Source organism: Cetorhinus maximus, chromosome 16 (assembly GCF_964194155.1).
Source record: "Cetorhinus maximus chromosome 16, sCetMax3.hap1.1, whole genome shotgun sequence".
NCBI lineage: Eukaryota > Metazoa > Chordata > Chondrichthyes > Lamniformes > Cetorhinidae > Cetorhinus > Cetorhinus maximus.
Window position 1 is genome coordinate 105,564,047 of NC_135894.1, and position 27,936 is coordinate 105,591,982.

Here is a 27,936-nt window from a genome sequence, read left to right on the forward strand (position 1 = left end):
GGAGAAGCTGCTCACTTGCAGAAAAATACTGAAGCAGGAGGAAGGTTGTAGGTATTAAACAGACATTTCAACATGTGATTTTTATTTAGGCTTAGCTCTATCTTGTGTTCTGTATATATTGTTGCCTACTTGAGGCACCAGCTGACCACAGAGTGTGAGGATTCAGTGGCGAGGAGACATCCTTCCTGAGGAGGGCTGAGGTAACCTGTACTTTGCCATCTCCACGTCCAGATCTACAAAGGTTAGTGGAGTGTAATCATGGTGCTGCGTGTTCTTGTAGGAGGAGGTGTCCAACACTTCCTCGACAGACTCCTCGGCAGACTCTTGGACAGGCTTTCCCGCTGACTCTGCACAGATACAAAAAACATTAACTTTCAGAAAATGTTCTTAACCGACACCGAGTATCGCTGCCTCTGGCAGTATCCCAGATTCCCAGAGCGTTCCTGCCTCCGAGAGTTTTTATTTATTCGTTCACAGGATGTGGGCGACACTGGCTAGGCCAGCATTTATTGCCCATCCCTAAATGCCTTTGTTCAGAGTGTCAACCACATTGCTGTGGGTCTGGAGTCACATGTAGGCCAGACCAGGTAAGGACAGCAGATTTCCTCCCCTGAAGGACATTAGTGAACCAGATGGGTTTTTTATGACAATTGACAATAGTTTCATGGTCATCATCAGATTTTTAATGAATTCAAATTTCACCACCTGCCGTGGTGAGATTCAAACCCAGGTCCCCAGGTCTCTAGAATACTAGTCCTGTGACAATACCACCATGCCACTACCTCCCCTCAGCTTCCCAGAGTATCCCAGCTTCCCAGAGTATCCCAGCCTCCAGGAGTACCCCAGCCTCCCAGAGTATCCCAGCCTCCAGGAGTACCCCAGCCTCCCAGAGTATCCCAGCCTCCCAGAGTATCCCAGCATCCAGGAGTATCCCAGCCTCCCAGAGTATCCCAGCCTCCAGGAGTATCCCAGCCTCCCAGAGCATCCCTGCCTCCCAGAGTATCCCAGCCTCCCAGAGTATCCCAGCCTCCAGGAGTATCCCAGCCTCCCAGAGTATCCCAGAGTATCCCAGCCTCCCAGAGTATCCCAGAGTATCCCAGCCTCCCAGAGTATCCCAGCCTCCCAGAGTATCCCAGCCTCCCAGAGTATCCCAGCTTCCCAGAGTATCCCTGCCTCCAGGAGTATCCCTGCCTCCGGGAGTATCCCTGCCTCCAGGAGTATCCCTGCCTCCAGGAGTATCCCTGCCTCCAGGAGTATCCCAGCTTCCCAGAGTATTCCTGCCTCCAGGAGTATCCCAGCTTCCCAGAGTATCCCAGCCTCCCAGAGTATCCCAGCCTCCCAGAGTATCCCAGCCTCCCAGAGTATCCCAGCCTCCAGGAGTATCCCGTGTTTGATTCCCAAGCTGGGCCTGAGCATGAAAGAACACTAGAGGTGCCACTATTTGGCTTAGGAGGGAGCCGAGATGGATCATGTTGACTCTGCCCAATCATGTCATTATTTTCTAAGTGTCCAGTTATCACATTCTTTATATTAGATTCTAAAGTTTTCCCTAGAACTGATGTCAAACTAACAGGTCTGTAGTTCACTGCTTTGTCTCTCCCTCCCTTCTTAAATAATGGGGTTACATTTGATACTTTCCAGTCCACAGGAACCTTTCCAGAATCTATAGAATTTTGAATGATATCCACTAATGCGTCCACTATCTCTACAGCCACCTCCTTCAGCACTCTGGGATGTAGCTCATCGGGTCTATGGAATTTATCAACCTTCAATCCAGTAAACTTTTTGAGTACTGCCTCTTTACTAATACTCATTTCTTTTAGTTCCCCAGTTTCACAAATCCCTTGGTTATCTTGCATTTCTGGGCGATTTTCTGTATCTTCCTCCATAAAGAAAGACACAAAGCAATTGTTCAGTTTCTCCACCATTTCCTTATTCTCCATTATAAATTCCCCAGTCTCCGCCTGTAATGGACCCACATTTGTCCTTGCGAATCTTTTCCTTTCACATACCTAAAGGAGCTTTTACAGTCCATCCTTATGTTTCTCATTAGCTTGAATTTACATTCTCTTTTCCCTTTATCAGTTTCTTGGTCATCCTTTGCTGGATTCTAATTTGCCCCCCAATCCTCAGGCTTACCACTTTATCTGGCAATCATGTAAGCCACTTTCTTTGATCTAATGCAATCTTTAGCTTCTTTCGTTAGCCACAGTTGATTGATTCACCTTTCCTGTTGGGTTTTTGTGTCTTAGAGGAATATCTATATGTGGTAGAAATTCTGCATTCTGGGGCAGCTGGGACCTGTACAAAATGAGCGGGTTGCACCTTAGCAGGGCTGGGACTAACATCCTTGCAGGGAGATTTGCCAAACCTGTTGAGGATGGTCTAAATTACATTGGCAGGGGGGTGGGAACATAAGCGGAAGCTCAGATTGGAGGAAGCAAAACCGGTAACAGGAAGTAGAAAAGTAGTAAGTGAAATTAGAAGGCAGATGAAGCGAAGGCAAACATCAAATAGGATCAGAATGCAGAATAATGTTAAAAAGACAAAGTTAAGGGCACTCTATCTGAAAACATGTGGCATTCTCAACAAGGTAGATGATTTAAAGGCACAAATAGAGGTAAATTGGTATGATTTAATTGTCATTATGGAGGCATGGTTACAAGGTGACCAAGAATGGAAACTGAATATTCAAGGATATTCCTCATTTAGGAAGGATAGGTAAAAAAGAAAAGGAGGTGGGGTAGCACTGTTGATAAGGGATGAGATCAGTATATTTGTGAGAGACAATCTCAGATTGAAGGATCAAGATGTAGAATCAGTTTGGATGGAGCTCAGAAACAGCAAGGGGCAGCAAACATTGTTTATAAGGAGTTGTTTATAGGCCACCAAACTGTAGTGGTAATGTTGGGCACAGTATAAATCAGGAAATTAGAGTTGCATGTAGCATGGGTAATACAGTAATAATGGGCGACTTCAATTTACATGTAGTCTGGGTAAATCTAATTAGCACTAATGCTGTGGATAAATTCCTGGAGTGTGCACAAGATGGGTTTCTGGAACAGAATGTTGAAGAACCAACTAGGGATCGGGCTATTTTAAATTTAGTTTATGTAAAGAGAAAGGACTAATCATTAACTTTGCTCTAAAGGAACCTTTCAGAAATAGTGACCATAAATCACTGAATTTTACATTTAGTTTGAAAGTGATATAGTTCATTCTGAAACTAGGGGCTTAAATCTGAACAAAATAAACTATAGTCATTTGGTGATTAGTACTCGGATATCGCTGAGAAAGGACATTGTCGAAGCTTTTCGTCTTGCACTCATCCGGACAATTCACAAGAATACCAAATTTAATGGGAACAACAATTTCTACTTCATGAGAAGAACGTGCTGATTAGTTGGAAAGTGGGCTCTGATTGGTAAAGGCATTGCCATGGAGAATGCACTAGTTAACTGATGAATGACATTTAATTGCCAAGTTTTGTTTAAACTCAAACCAGGCAGGCTGACTCTGATTGGCCAAGGCATTACCCTGGGGAATGAACCAGGGAATGGCTGTCACTTACTTATTTTGTTTAGCTCAAACAGGTGCAATGTGTGGACATGTTCTTTCTGTCTGCAAAGGACAGGGCCATGTGTGTGAATATATGTGGCTTCCAGCACACGTAAGTGGGTCACACTGTGAGCCCAACTGATAATCTTAAATTGGTTGTCAGCATAATTTTTAGCACACTCAGGATTGTTTAGCAAATGCTGTCCAATCGCGGAATCACATCTAATGTTGGACACTGTGCTTTGAGTTTTGCAAGCATAGGCTGGTTGGGTACGGTCTGTACCCTGCCCATTGTGAACAGCGGCTGTTTAATACGATCCTCCAGTATTTGGGAGGTATGGCCTCACACCGGCACTGGAATTCATGTGCCACGTTACTCATTTGTGTGCAACAGGCTTTTTGGTTTGATGGCAGCATCTTGTTAGTGCCGAATACCACTTGTGTTGCTGCTGCATCGTAGCAGCGTGAAATGGCTAGCTTCATCTGTTGCTCAAAATTTTGAGATACTTTGTCCTTCCGGTGTAATCTGAGATAAACTGGGCACTTTTCAGGACCAAATGTGGCAGCTTTAGGCCCATTCATGAGTTGTGAGATATACAGTGAGCAGCAATCTGATCGGGATAGCCATTATCCTGCAGGGTGCCTTTGATGTGCCTTATTTCACCATCAAGCTTTCATGGTGAAAGGCTCAAGTCCTATTTACAAGGTTGCCGATAAGACCAATCTTACAGCATGTGGAACTGTAGGAATCACAACACGTGTATTGACTAGTGAAGGTAGCATTAGTAGACCGTGGTAGAGAACCCCTTGTAGATTTCTCAACGAGCACGTAAAGGAAAGGGAGCTCATTTGACTGCCCCGTTTCAAAGGTGAACTTTAGCACAGAATGGAGCCTATTAAGGTGTGTAAGGAAATTCTTACATACTGCTGTGGATTCAAATATAGCAAATGTATCATCTACATATTGGAAATACGGAAGGGGTAGGAAGTTGGGTGTCATTCCATTAAAGACGTATTTCTCGTGGAAACCAACGGAGATGTTTGAGAGACCTGGGCCTAGAGGGGATCCCATGGCAACACCATTTGGATATACATGGTGTTGTTAAAACTGAACTCAACTGAGCACGTTGCTGAGTTCATAAGTTCAATGAATACTGATTCAGACAATGGTGGCATGTCTAGATCACCAGGATATAGTGCTGCAGCGCAAAGCTCTTTGGCTTCCTTTAGCAGTTCATTGATGACTAGGCTAGCAATGTCAATGAGCACATGGACACAGTATTGCTATTGAAATGCAAGGCTTGTGACAAGAAGCTTTGACATGTGCATTTTCAGCATTGGAGTGCTGCTTTGGGTTGCATTAGAGTGCTTAAGTTGGAGTTTGGTGATAAAGACTTTTAAAGGTGAATTTCTATCTAAAGTCTAGTCTTTCTTTAATTTAGAAACTAACTAAAAGTTGCTGTTTGGATTGGGGGAAGGTGAGTTTTAGTCCAGCTTTAAAACAGGGGTTTTACAGGCTCTGCTTGTAGCTGCAGCTGCAGCTAGTTAATTAGATAACTGACTTAAACAGAAGCTTTTCAGAAGCTAGATTCAGACAACATAAAAGCAGGCCATCTACAGTGCTGTCTTGTCTGCACTGGAGTGCTACTCTGGGCTGCATTAGAGTGCTTAAGTTGGAGTTTGGTGAGACAGGGAGTTCACTGAAGAGGGAAGGAGGTGCTCCTTTCATTTTCTACCTTTCCTCAGAAAGAGGAGCAGCAGCCTTGGTAAGTAGGACCTGATGAGTATTTCTACTGCCCTTAATATTCTCTAAACTAGAGAAAGTAAAAGTAAAGGGAATAATTTAAGTGTAAGTCATGGCAGGACAGCTCAGCCACACGGAATGCTCTTCCTGTGCGATGTGGGAAATCAGGGGTACTTCCAGTGTCCAGGGCGACAATGTGTGCAGGAATAGTCTTCAGCTGCAACTGCTCAAAATCTGCGTTTCAGAGCTAGAACTGTGGCTGGAGTCGCTGTGGAGCATCCACAAGGATGACATCTTCCTGGAAAGCACGTACAGTGAGGTGATCACACCACAGGTAAAGAGTGCAGAGGCAGAAAGGGAATGGGTGACCACCCAACAGGGTAAAAGTACTAGGCAGGTAGTGTAAGGGTCCCCTACATCCTTCTTTCTCTCTAACAGATTTTCCATTTTGGATATTGCTGAGGGAGATTGTTTCTCAGGGGAATGCAGCAAGAGCCAAGTCTGTGGCACCATGAGTGGCTCAGCTGCACAGAGAGGGAGAAAAAAAAGAGTGGGAGAGCGATAGTGATAGGGGATTCTATCATAAGGGGAACAGATAGACATTTCTGTGGCTGCAGACATCACACCAGGATGGTACGTTGCCTCCCTGGTGCCAGGGTCAAGGATGTCTCAGAGCGGCTACAGGACATTCTGAAGGGGGAGGGTGAACATCCAGAGGTTGTGATCCATATCAGTACCAATGACAAAGGTAAAAAGACAGATGAGGTCCTGAAAGCAGAATATAGGGAGCTAAGAAACAAATTAAAAATCAGGACCTCAAAGGTAGTAATCTCAGGATTACTCCCAGTGCCACATGCCAGTAAGATCAGGAATAGGAGAATAGGCCAGATGAATGCATGGATGGAGAGATGGTGCAGGAGGGAGGGATTTAGATTCCTGAGGCACTGGGACTGATTCTGGGGAAGATGAGACCTGGTTGCATCCCAGCAGGACCGGGCCCAATATCCTCACTAGTACGGGGGGGGAGAGTTTATACTAGATTGGCAGGGGGATGGGAACTTGAGCGGGCAGACACAAGAGAGGGAAGCAAAGACAGGAATAAAAGTCAGAAAAGTAGAAAGCAAAAGTGGAAGGCAGAGAAAACAAGAGCTGGCAGCAAATAGGGCCATAATACAAAAAGAAATGTTAAAAGACAAGTCTAAAGACACTGTATCTGAATGCACGGAGCATTCGCAATAAGGTAAATGAATTAACAGCGCAAATAGATGTAAACGGGTACAATACGATTGCGATTACGGAGACGTGGCTGCAGGGTGACCAAGGCTGGGAACTGAATATCCAAGGGTGCCTGATATTTAGGAAGGACAGGCAAAAAGGAATAGGAGGTGGGGTGGTGTTGTTAGTTAAGGATGAAATCAGTGCAATAGTGACACGATGGGCCAAAGGGCCTGCTTCTGTGCTGTATAACCCTAGGACTCTATGAGAAGCGGTTAATTAATTGTCTCATTCTGCAGGATCCTTTAGGGAACAGTGACCATAACATGATTGAGTTCTTCATTAGGATGGAAAGTGAAGTTGTCCGATCTGAGGCTAGGGTTCTATATTTAAACAAAGGAAACTACAAAGGTATGAGGCATGAGTTGGCTAAAATAGGTGGGGAACTTCATTAAAAGGCTTCACAGTGGATATGCAATGGCTAATATTTAAGGAATGAATGTATGCATTGCAACAGTTATAAACTCCATTCTGGTGCAAAAGCTCAATAGCAAAAGCAGCCCAACCATGACTAATAAAAGAAATTAAGGATAGTATTAGATCCAAAGAAGAATCATATAAAGTTGCTAGAAAAAATAGGAAGCCTGAGGATTGGAAGCAGTTTGGAATTCAGCAAAAGAGGACAAAGAGATTGATTAAGGGGGAAAAATAGAGTATGAGAGTAAACTTGCAAGGAACATAAAAGCAGACTGTAAAAGCTTCTATAAGTATGTAAAAAGAAAGAGATTAGTGAAGACAAATGAAGGTACCCTACAGGAATGGGAGAATTTATAATAGGGAACAAGGAAATGGCAGAGCAATTAAACAACTACTTTAGTTCTCTCTTCACAGAGGATGACACAAATAATTTCCCAGGAATGGTAGGGAGCCAAAGGTCTAGGAGGAATTGAAGAAAATTAGTATTATTAAAGAAAATAGTGCTGGAGAAATTAATGGGGCTGAAAGCTGATAAATCCCCAGGGCCTGATGATCTACACCCCAGGGTACAAAAGGAGGTGGCTGTGGAAATAGTGGATGTGTTGTTTGTCATCTTCCAAAAATACAGTGGATTCTGGAACAGTCCCAGTAGATTGGAGGGTGGTAAATGTAACCCCACTATTTAAAAAAGGGAGGAAAGAAGGAAGGGAATTACAGAACGGATAGCCTAACATCAGTGGTAGGGAAAATGCAGGAGTCTATTATAAAGGATGTGATAACAGGACACTTAGAAAATATCAACGGGATTAGACAAAGTCAACATGGATTTATGAAAGGGAAATCATGTTTCACAAACCTACTGGAGCTTTTGGAGTAACTAGCGGTATAGATAAGGGAGAACCAGTGGATGTGGTGTATTTGGATTTTCAGAAAGCTTTTGATAAATTCCCACATAAGAGGTTAGTGTGTAAATTAAAACATATGGGATTGGAGGTAATATATTGGCATGGATTGAGAATTGGTTAGTAGACAGGAAACAGAGAGTAGGAATAAATGGGTCTCTTTTGGAGTGGCAGATGGTGACTAGCGGGGTACTGCAGGGATCAGTGCTTGGGCCCCAGCTATTTATAATCTAAATCAATGATTTGGGGGAGGGAACCAAATGTAATATTTCCAAGTTTGCTGATAACACGAAACTTGGTGGGAATGTGAGTGGTGAGGATGCAGTATAACGTGGATAAGTATGAATTGCAGGATATTATTTAAATGGTGAAATATTGGGAAATGTGGATGTACACAGTGACCTGGGTGTCCTTGTACACCAAAGGCTTTTGATAAGGTCCTACAGAGAAGGTTAGTAAACAAAATTAGAGCACGCAAGACTGGGGGTAATAGACTGGTTTGGATTGAGAATTGGTTAACGGACAGGAAACAGAGGGTAGGGATAAACAGGTCATTCTCAGGATAGCAGGCTGTTACTCATGGGGTACCACAAGGATCAGTGCTGGGACACAGCTGTTCACAATTATATCAATGGTTTGGATGTGGGGACCAAATGTAATATTTCCAAATTTGTTGATGACACAAAACTAGCTGGAACTGTAAGAAAGAAAAACAGAAAATGCTGGAAAAACTCAGCAGGTCTGACAGCATCTGTGGAGAGAGAAACAGAGTTAACGTTTCAAGTTTTTCCAGCATTTTCTGTTTTTCTCTCAGATTTCCAGCATCCACATTATTTTGCTTTTAATTTAGCTGGGACTCTAAGTTGTGAGGAGAATGCAAGGAGGCTTTCAATGCTTCAGTGCAGAGGGATCTGGGTGTCCTCCTGCATGAATCAGTGAAAGCTAGTATGCAGGTACAGCAGGTAATAAGGAAGGCAAATGGAATTTTGGCATTTATTGCTAAAGGAATAGAGTATAAAAATAGGGAAATGTTGCAACTGTACAAGGCATTGGTGAGGCCACACCTGGAGTACTGTGCACAGTTTTGGTCCCCTTATTTGAGGAAGGATGTAGTTGCACTGGAGGCGGTTCAGAAGAGGTTCACTAGATTGATTCCAGAGATGCGGGGCTTGTCTTATGAGGAGAGATTGAGCAGTTTAGGCCTATACTCGCTAGAGTTTAGAAGGATGAGAGGAGATCTAATTGAGGTATATTAGATGCTAAAGGGGATAGACAAAGTAGACGTGGAGCAGATGCTTCCCCTTATGGGGCATTCTAGAACGAGAGGCCATAGTTTTAGGCTAAGGGGTGGTTGATTTAAATCAGAGATGAGGAGGAATTGCTTTTCTCAAAGGGTTGTGAATCTGTGGAATTCACTATCTCAGAGTGCAGTGGATGCCGGGACGCTGAATAAATTTGAGGAGGAGATAGACAGATTTTTAATTAGTAACGGGTTGAAAGGTTATGGGGAGAGGGCAGGAAATTGGAGTTGAGGCCGAAATGAGATCAGCCATGATCGTATTGAATGGTGGGGCAGGCTCGAGGGGCTGAATTGCCGACTCCTGTTCCTAGTTCTTATGTTGAAGGGGACTTGGACAGGCAAAGTGAATGGGCAAGAACATGGCAGCTGGAATATAATGTCAATAAGTGTGAAGGTATCCAATTTGGTAGAAAAAACAGAAAGGCAGTGCATTTCTTAAATGGTGAGAGATTGGAAAGTGTTGATGTCCAAGGGGACCTGGGTGTCCTTGTTCATGAGTCACTGAAAGCTAGCAAGCAGGTACAACAAGCAATTAGGAAGGCAAATGGTATGTTGGCCTTCATTGCAAGAGGATTTGAGTAGAAGAATAAAGATTTCTTGTTGCAATTATATAGAGCCTTGGTGAGGCCGCACCTGGAGTATTGTGTACAGTTTTGGTCTCCTTACCCAAGGAAGGATATACTTACCATAGAGAGAGTGCAATGGAGGTCACCAGATTAATCCCTGGGATGGCAGGTTAGTCTTATGAGGAGAGATTGAGGAAACTGGGACTGTATTTCTAGAGTTTCAAAGAATGAGAGGTGATCTCATTGAAACTTACAAAATTCTTACAGGGCGTGACAGGGTAGATGTGGATAAAATGTTTCCCCTCCCGGTGAGTCTAAAAACCAGACATAATCTCAGAATAAGGGACAGGCCATTTAAAACTGAGATGAGGAGGAATTTCGTTACTCGAGAGGGAGGTGAATCTTTGGAATGCTCTACCCCAGAGGGCTGTGGAAGTTTAATCATTGAGCAGGTTCAAGATAGACACTGATAGATTGCTCGAGACTAATGACATCAATGGATATGGGGATAGTGCAGGAAAGTGGCATTGAGGCAGATGGTCAGCCATAATCAAATTGAATGACAGAGCAAGCTCGATGGGCCAAATGGCCAACTTCTGTTCCCATGTTCATAGCCTCAACAGAATGGTTCCCAAACTTTTCCAAGACTGGTGATTTTCCTCATTTCATGTCTGGGTCTGTTATAGGCTAGTTGATTGAAATTGATCGATGCGATCAGTCAATAACTATTATCATTGTATGATGATACAAAGCTAGGTGGGAATATAAATTGCGCGAAGGACACAGAGAGAGGCTGCAAAGAGATATAGACAGATTAAGTGAATCGGTAACAAGATGGTAGATGCAATATATTCTGGGGAAGTGTGAGGATGTTCACTTTGGTTGCAAAGCAGAATATTTTTTAGAAAGTGTGGAACTTCTAAGTGTTGATGATGGGTGTGCTTTTACATGGAACAATAAGCTAGTATACAGGTGCAGCAAGCAATTAGGAAAGCAAATGGCATGTTGACCTTTATTGCAAGGGGAATTCTTTTCTTATTCATTTATGCGATGTGGGCTTTGCTGGCTGGGCCAGCATTTATTGCCCATCCCTAGTTGCCTTTGAGAAGGTGGTGGTGAGTTGCCTTCTTGAATCGCTGCAGTCCCTGCAGAATCGAGGGATATGGGGAGTGGGAGGGAAAGTGGAGTTGAGGAAGAAGATCAGAGGCAGAATGTGCAGCAGGCTTGAAGGGCTGAATGGCCTACTCCTGCTCCTATTTCTTATGTTCTTATCATACAATTACCAAGACAGTAAAAGGCAAACTGGGTGGAAGTTGCTTTTCTTATTTCTAACACTTTCTATATTGCCATGTATCCCAGTGAGAATCGATGCTTTCAGGAGGGAAGGTAAAGCAGAGAAGAAACAAGGTCAGCAGAATAATCCAACCATCATAGTCCTTTAAATCAGTCCAGATAAATATCAGCTATCTAATAATCAAATGGAGGCTCAGCAATTGACTGTCTGATGCACAGACAACTCAAGGATTTTAAACACATTATAATCAGCTTCACACCAGCAGATGGGCAAAAGCACAATGAGCTGAAAAAAATATGACTGTGCTACAGCACATACAGTGGTATACTCACTGGGCATTATATCTGCAATCTCTGAAATCCTCCTTTGGATATTCAGTTATCACTGACCCAAGTTTGTACTCGGATAATTCATTAAAACACTAACAAACACTCCACTCAAATACATTAATGCAGACTGAGTCACTCCACTCAGATACATTAATGCAGACTGAGTCACTCCACTCAAATACATTAATGCAGACTGAGTCACTCCATTCAGATACATTAATGCAGACTGAGTCACTCCACTCAAATACATTAATGCAGACTGAGTCACTCCATTCAGATACATTAATGCAGACTGAGTCACTCCATTCAGATACATTAATGCAGACTGAGTCACTCCATTCAGATACATTAATGCAGACTGAGTCACTCCACTCAAATACATTAATGCAGACTGAGTCACTCCATTCAGATACATTAATGCAGACTGAGTCACTCCACTCAAATACATTAATGCAGATTGAGTCACTCCATTCAGATATGTTAGTGAAAACTGAGTCACTCCATTCAGATATATCAGTGAAAACTGAGTCACTCCATTTAGATACGTTCATGCAGATTAGGTCACTCCATTCAGATACATTAATGCAGACTGAGTCACTCCATTTAGATATATTAGTGAAAACTGAGTCACTCCATTTAGATATATTAGTGAAAACTGAGTCACTCCATTTAGATACGTTCATGCAGATTAAGTCACTCCATTCAGATATGTTTGTGCAAATTTTGTTCAGCCCCTCCCTATCAATTCAGGATTGTGCTAATTTTTGCAACATTTAATATTCTGTAAATATGCCCCAGCTTCCACCTAGACTTGGAGGTATACCAGTCAAACTGTCAGCAGGGGTACAGGGAGCACCAGCAACTGTTCTATACTCTCTGGTTTTTGGAGAGCCACAAGTTCTACTCACTAAAACTACTTATTCCTTCACAGGATGTGGGCTTCGCTGGCTGAACATTGTGCAATCATCAGCCAAGATCCCCACTTCTGACCTTATGATGGAAGGAAGGTCACTGGTGAAGCAGCTGAAGATGGTTGGGCCGAGGACACTACCCTGAGGAACTCCTGCAGTGATGTCCTGGAGCTGAGATGACTGACCTCCAACAACCACAACCATCTTCCTTTGTGCTAGGTATGACTCCAACCAGGGGAGAATTCAACCCCCCCCCCCCCACCCAATTCCCATTGACTCCAGTTTTGCTAGGGCTCCTTGATGCCACACTCGGTCAAATGCTGCCTTGATGTCAAGGGCAGTCACTCTCACCTCACCTCGGGAGTTCAGCTCTTTTGTCCATGTTTGAACCAAGGCTGTAATGAAGTCGGGAGCTGAGTGGCCCAGGCAGAACCCAAACTGAGCGTCAGTGAGCAGGTATTTGCTAAGCAAGTGCCACTTGATAGCACTGTTGATGACCCCTTCCATCACTTTACAGATGATCAAGTGTAGACTGATGGGGCGGTAACTGACCGGGTTGGATTTGTCCTGCTTTTTGAGCACAGGACATATCTGGGCAATTTTCCACATAGCCGGGTAGATGCCAGTGTTGTAGCTGCACTGGAACAGCTTGGCTAGGGGTGTGACAAATTCTGGAGCACAAGTCTTCAGTACTATTGCTGGAATAATGTCAGGGCCCATAACCGTTGCAGTATCCAGTGCCTTCAGCCGTTTCTTGATGTGGTACTACCACGAATGGAGGGAAAGAGAGGGACCACAAGGGGAGGGAAGAGAGAGAGTGAGTCTTGATGAGTTCCTGCAGAGCATTTTGTAGATGGTACACACTGCTGCCACCATGCATCAGTGGTGGAGGGAATGACTGATTGTGGATGTGGTGCCAATCAAGCGGGGCTGCTTTGTCCTGGACGGTGTCAAGCTTCTTCAGTGCTGTTGGAGCTGCACTCATCCAGGCAAGTGGAGAGTATTCCATCACACTACTGACTTGAGCCTTGTAGATGGTGGACAGGCTTTGGGGAGTCAGGAGGTGAATTACTCGTTGCAGGATTCCTAGCCTCTGACCTGCTCTTGTAACCACAGTATTTATATGGCTAGTCCAGTTCAGTTTCTGGTCAATGGTAACTCCCGGGATGTTAATAGCAGGGGATTCAGTGATGGTAATGCCATTGAATGTCAAGGGGTGATGGCTAGTGTTCAACATGGAGGAGCACTGATTCAGCAGCTGAGGGAGGGTGGTATGTGGTAATCAGCAGGAGGTTTCCTTGCCCATGTTTGACCTGATGCCATGAGACTTCATGGGGTCCGGAGTCGGTGATGAGGACTCTCAGAGCAACTCCCTCCCGACTGTATACCACTGTGCCGTCACCTCTGCTGGGTCTGTCCTGCTGGTGGGACAAGACATACCCAGGGATGGTAATGGTGATGTTGGAGTCTGGGACATTATCTGTAAGGTATGATTCCGTGAGGATGACTATGTCAGGCTGTTGCTTGACTAGTCTGTGAGACAGCTCTCCCAATTTAGCCCCCAGGTGTCAGTAAGGGGGACTTTGAAGGTCGACAGGGCTGAGTTTGCCGTTGTCATTTCCGGTGTCTAGGTCGATGCCGGATGGTCCGTCTGGTTTCATTCCTTTTTTGTGACTTTGTAGCGGTTTGATACAACTGAGTGGCTTGTTAGGCCATTTCAGAGTCAACCACATTGCTGTGAGACTGGAGCCACATGCAGGCCAGATAAGGTAAGAATGGCAGAGTTCCTTAGCTTGCCCGATGTCATCGCGCACTATTTTGCTCTCATTCTGCCCTGTCTGTGCATTCCAGATCCTAATCACTCGCTGCGTAAATAAAGATTTTCCTCATCTCCATTGCTTCTTTTGCCAATCACCCTAAATCTGTGCCCTCTCGATTTCGTCCCTTCCACCAATGGGAACAGTTTCTCTCGATCTACTCTGCCCAGACCCCTCATGATTTTGAATACTTTATTAAATCTCCTTTCAATCTTCTCTTCTCCAAGGGGAACAGTCCTAACTTGTCCAATTTGTTCACTTAACTGAAGTCCTCGTCCTTGGAACCATTCTCATGAATCATTTCTGCATCCCCTCTAATGCCTTCACATCCTTCCTAAAGTGTGGCGCTCGGAGTTTGACGCAATGCTCCAGCTGAGGCTGAACCAGAGTTTTATACAGGTTTAACATAACTTCCTCCTATTTTTACAGTCACTCACCAACCGCCAACCCCCCCTCCACCGACCACTGACTGTTACTGCTGATGTTACTATCTCCATCCAAAGAGCATTTCAAATCCCAAATGAAAGTTTATTCCTGCTGTCAAGCAAGAACTAAGCAAAACTCCAGAATATCTCAGCTTACCCACAGTGCACACGTTCTGTGATTCTGACTCTCACTCTCCACAACGTTCATTCACTTGCCTCAGCATTCTGATGTAGGGTCATAGAGCTGAAACGTTAACTCTGTTTCTTTCTCCACAGATGCCAAGAATTTCCAGCATTTTGTTTTTATTTCAGCAATCGTTCACCTCTGATTCTGTCCCCCTCAGCCCTGTTGCTACTCAGGCACAGTATTAGCTTGACAGTATACACAAAAATCCCTCTGATACTAAAATTGCAAATGGCTGCTTAATTCTATACTCATTCTCCCATTCAGCTCACTGTTCCTTTAGACAGTGCCTGTCCTCACAGTATTTTAAAAGTCTGTATGAGGTGCTTTCTAAATCTTTTTGAACATTCACTTTTGGACGCTGCCCTCACTCTTCCCTGACTGCAGCCAGTGACCATCAGTTAATAGAGCCCACTCTGGAGGTAGAAACAGTTGAGTACCCTGTGTTGTCTCGGCTAAAGCTGGGGCAGTAGGTTCTGGAGTTCCCTCCTCAGCTGACTTGTGCTCTGGATCCGGAGTCGCATCTTGTGCTGGGAGCACCCGTTCTTTTGGTGGGCTGCTTACTGTGGTGTCTTGAGTTATGGATTTGGCTTTTGGTGGAGAACTTGCTCCTGGTTTTGTTACTGTAGTTATGGCTCCAGCACAGATTTCACTGCTTGACAACATAGGGCTCCCGTGTGTTGTCGATTCCAGACGAGCAGCTTGTGCTCCTTTCTCCTCCGCCTTGCCCAGCTCTGACGGAGCCGAGTTCTTGGAGACTGACACTTTGACATCGCCAGAGACTTCCTGTGGCTTCCTGACCAGTTCTCCTCGGTACGCCTCTTCCCTTCCCCGTGTCCACTCAGCACCCCTGTTTTGGGTGTAGGAGACAGGATCACGCTTTGGAAATTCAACTAGAGTCTTCACGGCATCTTCAGTCACAGTTTCTTCATCCGAGTCTGAACTGGAGTCTGAGCTCGAGCTGGACTCTTCCTCAGCAACTGACTTAGATGCCAGCAGTAAACCTGTGGCTGATAAGTAATTGGCTGCCACTGACCTCTCCCCACCTTCTGGAATGCTCTGTGCAGACCAGAGTCTCTCTCCCAATAATGGCATTGGGCCAGGATCCTTCCTGGGAAAAAGCAGCACTGTTTTCTTGGATAAAAGGTTTGCTCGTTCTGTGCTGGTTATCTCTGAAGTTTGAATACGGCAATCTCTGTTCCTGATCTCAGCAGCCTCAGCTCCTGTGTGACAGACAGTGAAGGACAAGGGTCAGCACACTGCACTGCCATCTCATTGCTCAGCAGTCCAGCTCTATCTACTGCCACCACCACAGCTTTGCCATTTAAGGGAAGCACAAACAGGAACAAATGCATTATTTTCTTTTATTCATTCACAGGATGTGCGTGTCACTGGCTGGGCCAGCATTTATTCCCCATACCTAGTTACCCTTGTGAAGGTGGTGGTGAGCTGCCTTCTTGAACCGCTGCAGTCCATGTGGTGTAGGTACATCCACAGTGCTGTTAGGGAGGGAGTTCCAAGATTTTGACCCAGTGACAGTGAAGGAACGGTGATATATTTCCAAATCAGGATGGTGAGTAACTTGAAGGGGAACTTCCAGGTGGTGGTGTTCCCATCTATCTGCTGCCCTTGTCCTTCTAGATGGTAGTGGTCGTGGGTTTGGAAGGTACTGTCTAGGGAGCCTTTGCAAATTCCTCCAGTGCAACTTGTAGATGGTACACACTGCTGCTACTGTGCGTTGGTGGTGGTGGGAGTGAATGTTTGTGGATGGGGTGCCAATCAAGCGGACTGCTTTGTCGTGGACGGTGTCAAGCTTCTTGAGTGTTGTGGGAGCTGCACTCATCCAGGCAAGTGGAGAGTATTCCATCACACTCCTGACTTGTGCCTTGTAGATGGTGGACAAGCTTTGGGGAGTCAGGAGGCGAGTTACTCGTCACGCGATTCCTAGCCTCTGACTTGCTCTTGTAGCCACAGTATTTATATGGCTAGTCCAGTTCAGCTTCTGGTCAATGGTAACCCCCAGGATGTTGATAGTGGGGGATTCAGTGATGGTAATGCCATTGAACATCAAGGGGCGATGGTTGGATTCTCTCTTGTTGGAGATGATCATTGCCTGACACTTGTGTGGCACGAATGTTACTTGCCACTTGTCAGTCCAAGCCTGGATATTGTCCAGGTCTTGTTGCATTTGGACATGGACTGCTTCAGTATCTGAGGAGTCACAAATGGTGCTGAACATTGTGCAATCATCAGCGAACATCCCCACTTCCGACCTTATGATGGAAGGAAGGTCATTGATGAAGCAGCTGAAGATGGTTGGGCCGAGGACACTACCCTGAGGAACTCCTGCAGTGATGTCCTGGAGGTGAGATGACTGACCTCCAACAACCACAACCATCTTCCTTTGTGCTAGGTATGACTCCAACCAGTGGAGAATTTTCCCCGATTCCCACTGACTCCAGTTTTGCTAGGGTTCCTTGATGCCACACTCCGTCAAATGCTGCCTTGATGTCAAGGGCAGTCACTCTCACCTCACCTCGGGAGTTCAGCTCTTTTGTCCATGTTTGGACCAAGGCTGTAATGAAGTCAGGAGCTGAGTGGCCCTGGCAGAACCCAAACTGGGCATCAGTGAGCAGGTTATCGTTAAGCAAGTACCACTTGATTGCACTGTTGATGACCCCTTCCATTACTTTACTGATGATCGAGAGTAGACTGATGGGGCGGTAATTGGCTGGGTTGGATTTGTCCTGCTTTTTGTGTACAGGACATACCTGGGCAATTTTCCACATTGCCAGTTAGATGCAAGTGTTGTTGCTGTAGTGGGACAGCTTGGCTAGGAGCGCAGCAAGTTCTGGAGCACAAATCTTCAGTACTATTGCAGGAATGCTGTCAGGGCCCATAGCCTTCTCAGTATCCAGTGCCTTCAGCCGTTTCTTGATATCATGTGGAGTGAATCGAATTGGCTGAAGGCTGGCATCTGTGACGCTGGGGACCTCCAGAGGAGGCCGAGATGGATCATCCACTCGGCACTTCTGGCTGAAGATTGTAGCAAATGCTTCAGCCTTATCTTTTGCACTGATGTGCTGGGCTCCTCCATCATTGAGGATGGGGATATTTGTGGAGCCTCCTCCTTCAGTGAGTTGTTTAATTGTCCACTAGCATTCATGACTGGATGTGGCAGGATTGCAGAGCTTAGATCTGATCCATTGGTTGTGGGATCGCTTAGCCCTGTCTATCATTTGCTGTTTAGTTTGTTTGGCACGCAAGTAGTCCTGTGTTATAACTTCACCAGGTTGACACCTCATTTTTAGGTGTGCCTGGTGCTGCTCCTGACATGCCCTCCTGCACTCTTCATTGAACCAGGGTTGATCCCCTGACTTGATGGTAATGGTAGAGTGGGGGATATGCCGGGCCCTGAGGTTACAGATTGTGTTTGAGTACAATTCTGCTGCTGCTGATGGTCCACAGCACCTCATGGATGCCCAGCCTTGAACTGCTAGATCTGAAATATATCCCATTTAGCATGGATTACTAGTCCAGCGACAACACTAGAGAGAGAGAGAGAGAGAGAGAGAGAGAGTGAGCTAGCGCGAGAGAGAAACTGTGAGGGGGTGGGGGAGAGAGATAGAGAGGCTGCAAGAGAGAGAGAGCATGAAGGGAGGCAGTGGGAGAGAGAAAGAAGGCATTTGATAAAGTGCCATGCAGGAGATTTATTAAGTAGGTGGAAGCCCATGGACTCAAGGGAAAATGGTGGTTAAGGAGAGAGAATTCGCTTAGTGACAGGAGATAAAGGGTGATGGTGGTGATGGGTTTTGGATCGGGAGATGCTCTGCAGTGATGTTTTCCAGGGGTCACATTTGGGTCTCTTGCTCCTTTTAACTCTTATAAAGTGACTAGATTTGGGTGGAGAGAAGCAGCTGGTAGGAAACTTCACAATGTAGCAGAGAATGAAGAGAGTCACTATAGACTCCAGAATGTCATAGTCAGGACGGCAAAATGTACAGAAGAATGGGCGATGGATTTCCATGCAGTGATGTGTAAAGTGATGCCCTTTGGGTAATGAATAGGGAAGCACATTACACTATTAATGTAGATTAGCAGAAAGACCTTGGTGTCCATAAACACCAAACCTTAAAGGTGGAGGACCAGTTGATAAGATGGTTAAACCAGCACATGGGATTCCTGGATTTGTAAATAGAGGGATAGAATCTAAAAGCAAAGAGATAATGCTCGGACTTTAGAGATCACTGGTTAGGCCTCCGCTAGAGTATTGTGGAAAATTCTGAGCAGCACACTCCAGGAAAGGTGTAAAAGCCTGAGAAAGGCTACAGAGGAGGTTTACCAGGAAGTTGCCAGGAATCAGGGACCTCAGTTATAGGAGATATAATGGAAAAGTTAGAACTGTTCTCCTTTGAACAGAGAAGGTTTGAGAGAGGTACCTGATGATGGAAGTTTTTAATTTTAAAATGATGAGAGGTTTTGATTGGGTACATAGAGGAAATCTATTCTCTCTAGGGAATGAGTCTATAACCAGAGAATATGGATTTAAAATCATTGGAAAAAAATCTAGAGAGGAGACAAGAGAATTTTTCACTCAGAGAATTGTCAGGGTTGGAGCAGTTGACCTGAAAAGATGGTAGAAGCCGACTCCATAAATAATTTTAAAAGGCAGTCAGAGAGGGATTTGAGAATGAGGAACTGACCGGGTTACGGACAAAGAGCAGGGATGTGGGACTAAACCCTTTCAAAGAATCAGCTTCAGAATCAGTATGGAATCTAGAAACAGAAACCAATCACTGGACCATCCCATTAACCCCTCCCTGAGATTACAATCAGAATATTAAACTGTCTAGACTGCACAATGAGAGGAAACACTAACACAACTTGGTGTCCACAAGTGACATTGCAACAAGCATGTGGAGGAACAGGAGCATGGTGGTAATGCTACTGCACAGGTAATACAAAGGCCCTGACTAATGCTGATCACTAAACACTCATATTGTCCTTTAGGGAAGGAAATCTGCCGACCTTACCTACATGTGACTCCAGACCCACAGCAATGCGTTTGACTATTAAATGCTCTCTGAAATGGCCTAGCAAGACACTCAGGTGTACCAAACTGCAAGAAAGTTGAGTAAGAATCAAACTAGGTCAAAATCCTGGAACTCCCTCCCTAACAGCACTGTGGGTGTACCTACACCACATGGCCTGCAGCAGTTCAAGAAGGCAGCTCACCACCACCTTCTCAAGGGCAACTAGGGATGGGCAATAAATGCTGGCCTAGCTAGTGACACCCACATCCCACGAACACATTAAAGGAAATGTGCTCCATTTCTAAAATAAAAGACATATCATTGCTAAAGTACAAACAGTAGTTCCTGACCACGAAACTGTAACCAATAAACTCTAGGCCAATAACTAGGGGAAACATCCAGCATTTCACAGAGCTACCTACACACACACACACACACAGACACACATGCACGTGCGCACACATACACAGACAGACAAAGACACGCATACAGACAAAGACAGACACACACACAGACAAAGACAGACACACAGATACACAGAAAAAGACAGGCACACACACAAAGGCAGACAGACGCACACACAGACAAAGGCAGACAGACACACACACACAGACACACAAAGACAGACAGCCACATACAAAGACAAACATACGCACACACATACAAAGACAGACACACACACACAGGTAGACACACACAAGCAAAGATAGACATACACAGAGAGACAAAGACAGAGAGACAAAGACAGAGAGACAAAGACAGACTGACAAAGACAGACAGATGCACACAGAGAGACAAAGACAGACTGACAAAGACAGATAGACACACAGCACATATTTCACCCCTTTTTAAAAATTCCTTCATGGGATTTGGGCTTCGCTGCATGGGCCAGCATTTATTGCCCATCCCTAATTGCCCTTGAGAAGGTGGTGGTGAGCTGCCTTCTTGAACCGCTGCAGTCCCTGTGGTGTAGGTACACCCACAGAGCTGTGATGAAGGGAGTTCCAGGATTTTGACCCAGCAACAGTGAAGGAACGGTGATATATTTCCAAGTCAGGATGGTGAGTGACTTAGGGGGGGAACTTCCAGGTGCTGGTGTTCCCATCTATCTGCTGCCCTTGTCCTTCTAGATGGTAGTGGTCGTGGGTTTGGAAGGTGCTGCCTAAGGAGCCTTGGTGAATTCCTGTAGTGCATCTTGTAGATGGTACACACTGCTGCTACTGTGCGTCAGTGGTGGAGGGAGTGAATGATTGTGGAGTACTTGAGTGCGATTTACTGTAGAGTGCCAGAGTTGAGTGCTTCGGGGAGTTAAGCGGAGGAAGGGAAAGAGGTGTTTGGCTGCTTTTGTCTAAACGTTTTCAGCCTCGAGGAATTGATTCTAGCTCTGCTACAGGAGAAGAAGCTGGTTAATTGGTGAGTATCTCGTAAGTGATTAAGGTTTATTTTATTACTAAGGCTCAAAATTGTATATTTTGAGCGGGAGAGGATAAAAGGCTTGGATTGAGAGTCCTAACTGCAGTGAGACCAGTGGCGGAGAGACATCACAAACAACAACGTGATGTGAGTGCAGGGAAAGCAGCTGATTGATGAGTAGGATTGGTGAGTATTTCTAGTCTTTAAAGTAAAAGTAAGGCCTTTAGTTTGTGTTTAGTCTCTAGTCTTTTTTTCTTAGAAATAGCTTTTAAGTATAAGATCGATACTGGTATAAAAAAAATTAATTACAATAAAGTGTAGAGAGCAGGAATACTAGAATAATGAATTAATAAATTAAATAAAATACAATAGTGATGGTAGGATGGGTGATGTGTTGCTGCTGCAGCATGTGGGAGCTGCTGGACACAAGGTGATCCAGAGCAAACACGTCTGCACCAAGTGTTTGCAGCTCGAGGAGATTCGGATTCAAGTTAAGGAGCTGGAGTCCAAGCTGACATTGCGCCGCATCAGGGAGGGGGAAAGTTACCTGGACACTTTGCCCCAGGAGGCGGTCACACCCCTCAGATTAGGTAATTCAAATTAGTTGTGATCAGGGACAGGAGGGTGTGACTGCAGGTGAGGCAGGTTTGGGGACCCAGGGGGTAGTGGTCAAGGAGCCTCGGACCCTGCAACTGTCCAACAGCTACGAGGTTCTTTGGAGCTGTGTGGATGAGAGTGGGGACTGCAGGGGGGATGAGAGAACTGATCATGGCACCATGGTACAGGGAGCCATTCAAGTGGGGGGAGGAAATAGGAACATAGTAGTGGTAGGGGACAGTATAATTAGGGGGATAGACACTGTTCACTGCAGACATGAGCATGAGTCCTGAAGGCTGTGTTGCCTGCCTGGCGCCAGGGTTAAGAACATCTCCTCAGGTCTGGAGAGGAACTTGGAGTGGGAGGGGAGGGACGCAGTTGTCGTCGTCCATGTTGGTACCAAAGACATTGATAGGACTAAAAAGGAGGTTCTGCTGAGAGAATTTGAACAGTTAGGAGCTAAATTAAAAAGCAGAACCTCCAAGGTAATAATCTTGGAATTACTACCTGAGCCACAGGCAAACTGGCATAGGGTAAATAAAGTCAAGGAGTTAAATGTGTGGCTCAGAGATTGGTTCTCTCTTGTTGGAGATGGTCATTGCCTGACACTTGTGTGGTGCGAATGTTACTTGCCGCTTATCAGCCCAAGCCTGGATATTGTCCAGGTCTTGCTGCATTTGGACATGAGTCACGAATGATGCTGAACATTGTGCAATCATCAGCGAACATCCCCACTTCTGACCTTATGATGGAAGGAAGGTCATTGATGAAGCAGCTGAAGATGGTTGGGCCGAGGACACTACCCTGAGGAACTCCTGCAGTGATGTCCTGGAGCTGAGATGACTGACCTCCAACAACCACAACCATCTTCCTTTGTACTAGGTATGACTCCAACCAGCGGAGAGTTTTCCCCTGGTATAATAGAATCTATTAGAAAGGATGTGATAAATGGACACTGGGATAATAATGGTCTGATTGGACATAGTCAACATGGATTTGCGAAAGGAAAATCATGTTTGACGGACCTGTTGGAGTTTTTGGAGGATGTTACTAACAGAGTTGAGAAAGGGAAGTCAGTGGATGTAGTGTACTTGGATTTTTAGAATGGTTTTGAAAAAGTCCTCCACAGGAGGTTGGTTAGAAAAATGAAAGCACATGGGATCAGAGGTAATATACTGGCACAGATTAAGAATTAGCTAACAGTCAGAAAACAAAGAATAGGAATAAATGGACCATTCTCCCGTTGGCTGCTGTGACTAGTGGGGTACCACAGGGATCAGTACTTTTTTTTTTTACTTGGGCCCCAGCTGTACACCATATATATCAATGATTTGGATGTAGGGGCCAAATGTAATATTTCCAAGTTCATGGATGACACAAAGCTAGCTGGGAATGTGTGTGGTGAGGAAGATGCAAACTGCTTCATGAGGATTTGGACAGATTTAGTGAGTGGTTAAGAATGTTGCAGATGGAATATAACGTGGAAAAATGTGAGATTATCCACTTTGGTAGGAGGAACAGATGTGCAGAGTATTTCCTAAATGGTAAGAGATTAGAAAGTGTAGATGTACAAAGGGACCTGGGTGTCCTTGTCCATAAGTCACTGAAAGCTAACATGCAGGTGCAGCAGCAATTAGGAAGCTAATGGGATGTTAGCCTTTATCACAAGAGGATTTGAGTACCGGAGTAGTGACGTCTTGCTTCGATTGTATAGAACCTTGGTTAGACCACACCTGGAGTACTGTGTGCAGTTTTAGTCCCCTTACCTTAGGAAGGATATTATTGCCATAGAGGGAGTGCAATGAACGTTCACCAGACTTGTTCTGGGGATGGTGGGACTGTCTTATGAAGAGAGATTGGGGAAACTGGGTCTGTATTCTCTAGAGTTTTGAAGGATGAGAGGTGATCTCATTGAAACCTACAAAACGCTTAAAGGAATAGACAGGGTAGTTGCAGGTAAAATGTTTCCCCTGTTCGGGGAGTCTAGAACCAGGCGACACAATTTCATTATAAGAGGGAAGACACTTAGGACTGAGATAAGGAGAAATGTCTTTACTCAGAGGGTTGTGAATCTTTGGAATTCTCTCCCCCGGAGGGCTGTGGACGTTTAAAACTGAGATTGACAGGTTTTTAAATACCAATGATATAAAGGATATGGGGATAATGTGGGAAAAAGGCATTGAAATGGATGGTCAGCCAGGATTGTGCTGAAAGGCGGAGCAGGCTCGATGGGCTGAATGGCCTACTCCTGTTCCTATGTTCCCATTGACTCCAGTTTTGCTCGGGCTCCTTGATGCCACACTCAATTAAATGCTGCCTTGATGTCAAGGGCAGTCACTCTCACCTCACCTCGGGAGTTCAGCTCTTTTGTCCTTGTTTGAACCAAGGCTGTAATGAGGTCAGGAGCTGAGTGACCCTGATGGAACCCAAACTGAGTGTCAGTGAGTGCAGTGTTGTCAGGTTTCCATGCTGCATGTTTTGGTGGAGAAGTTTTTTTTAGCTCTTTATTTATAATACAAATAGTTTACTTGCAGAACCTGGAGGTTAGATTGTCTCTGGTGCCCAGTGTGAGGAACAGACCCTGGCTATGAATAATATTCACATCCCTTACCCTCAACTTTCCTCTTCTTCTGTGGTCCGGTTGCCCTGGTGGTGAGAGTCATTGCTTGAAGCCCCGGCCGCTCCACTAGCACCTGTGATTTAAAAAGAATCAAGTGTTTCGTTGATGTTAGAATCTAGAACATGTTGCTGCAAAGAGACACATTGGCCTGGATTTCCATCCTCCAGGCAGATAGGGGTAGTCGGGAAAATTCCTGGCCTAGCCCGCCCGCATCAGAAGTGCCCACAAAGACGCATCTTCATTGCTGGGGAGTGGGTGCAGGCTGGAGGCATAATGGTGATGTCACTGCGCTAGTAATCCAGAGGCCCAGGCTAATGCTCTGGGGACGCAGGTTCAAATCCCACCACAGCAGCTGGTGGAATTTCAATTCAATTAATAAGTTTGGAATATAAAGCTAGTCTCAGTAATGGTGACCATGAAACTATCATCGATTGTTGTAAAAACCCACCTGGTTCACTCATGTCCTCTAGGGAAGGAAATCTGCCGTTTCTTCATCCCTACATGTGACTCCAGATCCACATTAATGTGCTTGACTCTGAAATGGCCTAGCAAGCCGCTCAGTTCAAGGGCAATTAGGGATGGGCAACAAACCTTACCAGTGAAGCCCACATCCTATGAAAGAATATTTAAGCCGACAGGGGAAGCAGTTTGGAGACGGTCACAGGGTTTGCTGGGTATGGAGGCAGGCCTGCCTCAGTGCTCTGGGACTTTGTCCCAGCTAAAATACAAATACAAAGGCCCTTCAGACTCCAAACACTCCCCATACCTCATCCATGCCACCTCATGCCCCTCTACCTGTCCCCTCGTATCCCCTATGCCGAGCTCTGTCTTTCCACCCACCCTGATTGCTCCCCATGCCAAGCTATGTCACTTCCATCCCCAATGGCCCACTGTACACTTTCTAGAATCAATGAGTTCTATAGTATAAAGTGGGATTTGTAAAAAAATATCACCTAGGGGGAAAAAAAATCATTTATTGGGAAGTTTTTCCTCTTGAAAAAAAGTCCAAATTACAAGTTAATAACAGTGTAAATCATCCAGGCCCTTCGAGGTCTCAAAAATTCACAAACCCTTGAAGCCACTTAACTTGAGTCAACAAACATTGTGAAATTGATAAAAGCAGCAAAATACTGCGGATGCTGCAAATCTGAAACAAAAACAGAAATAGCAGGGAAAACTTAGCAGGTCTGACAGCATCTGTGGAGAGGAAGACAGAGTCAACGTTTCGAGTCTGTATGACTCTTCATCAGAACTGAAGAAATATAGAAATGTGGTGAAATATAAGCTGGTTGAGGGGGGTGGGACAGGTAGAGCTGGATAGAGGGCCAATGATAGGTGGAGGCAAAGAAGAGATTGCCAAAGATGTCATAGACAAAAAGACAAAGAGGTGTTGATGGTGGTGATATTAGCTAAGGAATATGCTAATGGTGACATTAAGGGTAGAAAGCAGGACAAGCAAGGTACAGATAGCCCTAGTGGGGGTGGGGTGGGGGGAAGGAGTCGAAATGGGCTAAAAGTTGGAGATAAAATGATAGATCGAAATAATTTTAAAATAGGTGGGAAAAGAAAAATATATATAAAAAATATAAATTATTGGAAAAAGGGGGATGGGAAAGGGGGTGGGGATGGAGGAGAGAGTTCATGATCTAAAATTGTTGAACTCAATATTCAGTCCGGAAGGCTGTAAAGTGCCTAGTCGGAAGATGAGGTGCAGTTCCTCCAGTTTGCGTTGAGCTTCACTGGAACATTGCAGCAGGCCAAGGACAGACATGTGGGCATGACAGCAGGGTAGAGTGTTGAAATGGCAAGCGACAGGGAGGTCTGGGTAATGCTTGCGGACAGACCGAAGGTGTTCTGCAAAGCGGTCTCCCAGTCTGCGTTTGGTCTCTCCAATGTAGAGGAAACCGCATTGGGAGCAGCGAATGCAGTAGACTAAGTTGAGGGAAGTGCAAGTGAAGCTGCTTCACTTGAAAGGAGTGTTTGGGCCCTTGGACAGTGAGGAGAGGGGAAGTAAAGGGGCAGGTGTTGCACCTTCTGCGGTTGCATGGGAAGGTGCTGTGGGAGGGGGTTGAGGTGTAGGGGGTGATGGAGGAGTGAACCAGGGTGTCCCGGAGGGAATGATCCCTGCGGAATGCCGCTGGGGGGGGGGTGAAGGGAAGATGTGTTTGGTGGTGGCATCATGCTGGAGTTGGCGGAAATGGCGGAGGATGATCCTTTGAATGCGGAGGCTGGTGGGGTGATAAGTGAGGACAAGGGGGACCCTATCATGGTTCTGGGAGGGAGAGGAAGGTGTGAGGGCGGATGTGTGGGAGATGGGCCGGACACGGTCGAGGGCCCTGTCAACCACCGTGGGTGGAAAACCTCGGTTAAGGAAGAAGGAAGACATGTCAGAGGAACTGTTTTTGAAAGTGGCATCATCAGAACAGATGCGACGGAGGCGAAGGAACTGAGAGAATGGGATGGAGTCCTTACAGGAAGCGGGGTGTGAGGAGCTGTAGTCGAGGTAGCTGTGGGAGTCGGTAGGCTTGTAATGGATATTGGTGGGCAGTCTATCACCAGAAATTGAGACAGAGAGGTCAAGGAAGGGAAGGGAAGTGTCAGAGATGGACCATGTGAAAATGATGGAGGGGTGAAAAATGGAAGCAAAATTAATAAATTTTTCCAGGGAAATTGACCTGAGAGAGCCTGACCTGTCAATCAAACAATGTTTCCGCTGGGGAGGAGGTGTTCTCTTATTGTAATAGATGTCTGGGTTCTCAGCCAGGCATACATAATGAGGCTTGGCTGAAAGCCCAGACTGCTTTTAGAAATAGAGTCATAAGAGTTCTACAGCACTGAATCAGGCCCTTTGGCCTATCATGTGTGCACCGGCCATCAAGCACCAATCTATTCTAATCCCATTTTCCAGCACTTGTCCTGTAGGCCTGTAAGCTGTGGCGTTTCCAGTGCTCATTAAATATTTCTTAAAAGATACCAAGGTTCTATACAACCCCAACATGACCTCCCCCCCCCACCCCCCCGGGGGAATACAGGACAGTCCCTGGGCCCTCAGCCCAGCCTCACCCCCCCCCCCCGGGGGAATACAGGACAGTCCCTGGGCCCTCAGCCCAGCCTCACCCCCACCCCCCCCCCCGAGTCTCCCACAGGCTGAACAAGAAACAAAAGCTATTCCTTCAGTGACAAACAGTCCAAATAAGGGTCAGTCCCAGAAAGGGCGGAACAGCCGCTCACTGCACAGCAAGATCCCACACACAGCAAGGTGACGATGACCTGCGTCACCAGTTGGTTTGATGTCGATTCCGCTCCGGCTGCAGTCACATTAATTCATTGGACCGTGTCCAGCACGGAGCGGACGGGCCGAATGTCCTTCCCGGGGTCCCCTCCCCACCGGCCGGCCCTGTACCTGCCGCAGGCCGCGGACTCCGAGCCCGAGCAGCAGCATCGCCATCTTCCCGTCTCCGGGCGGAACAGACACCGGGGGGACCAAATATCCGGGACACCGGGGCAGGGGGGACCGGAAACCCGGGACACTGGGGGGAGCCGAACACTGG

The 27,936-nt window shown here is 45.7% G+C and overlaps 1 protein-coding gene across 2 annotated transcripts; it reads right to left on the reverse strand.

Annotated features, from left to right (window-relative positions):
- Positions 1 to 61: 61 nt before the first annotated feature.
- Positions 62 to 27,915, reverse strand: ndufv3 (NADH:ubiquinone oxidoreductase subunit V3). Of its 2 annotated transcripts, none has more exons than XM_078560443.1 (4): positions 27,789 to 27,915; positions 24,377 to 24,458; positions 15,163 to 15,942; positions 62 to 347 (listed from the first exon to the last, which is right to left on the reverse strand). In XM_078560443.1, exons 1-4 carry the CDS (start codon positions 27,831 to 27,833, stop codon positions 163 to 165), a joined length of 1,092 nt encoding a protein of 363 aa, XP_078416569.1. In that variant the 5' UTR covers positions 27,834 to 27,915; the 3' UTR covers positions 62 to 162. The 2 variants fall into 2 exon arrangements, with proteins under 2 accessions (XP_078416569.1, XP_078416568.1); XM_078560442.1 differs by having other exon boundaries at positions 15,163 to 15,945.
- Positions 27,916 to 27,936: the final 21 nt, after the last annotated feature.

What these genes read in the sequence shown, in the direction of transcription:
- ndufv3 (XM_078560442.1), bottom strand. Translation starts at nt 27,833, where the DNA reads ATGGCGATGCTGCTGCTCGGGCTCGGAGTCCGCGGCCTGCGGCAG. An exon ending in GAGTCCGCGGCCTGCGGCAG is followed by an intron (nt 24,459 to 27,788) that starts GTACAGGGCCGG and finishes TTTAAATCACAG; the next exon opens with GTGCTAGTGGAGCGGCCGGG. An exon ending in GAAGAAGAGGAAAGTTGAGG is followed by an intron (nt 15,946 to 24,376) that starts GTAAGGGATGTG and finishes TCTGTCACACAG; the next exon opens with GAGCTGAGGCTGCTGAGATC.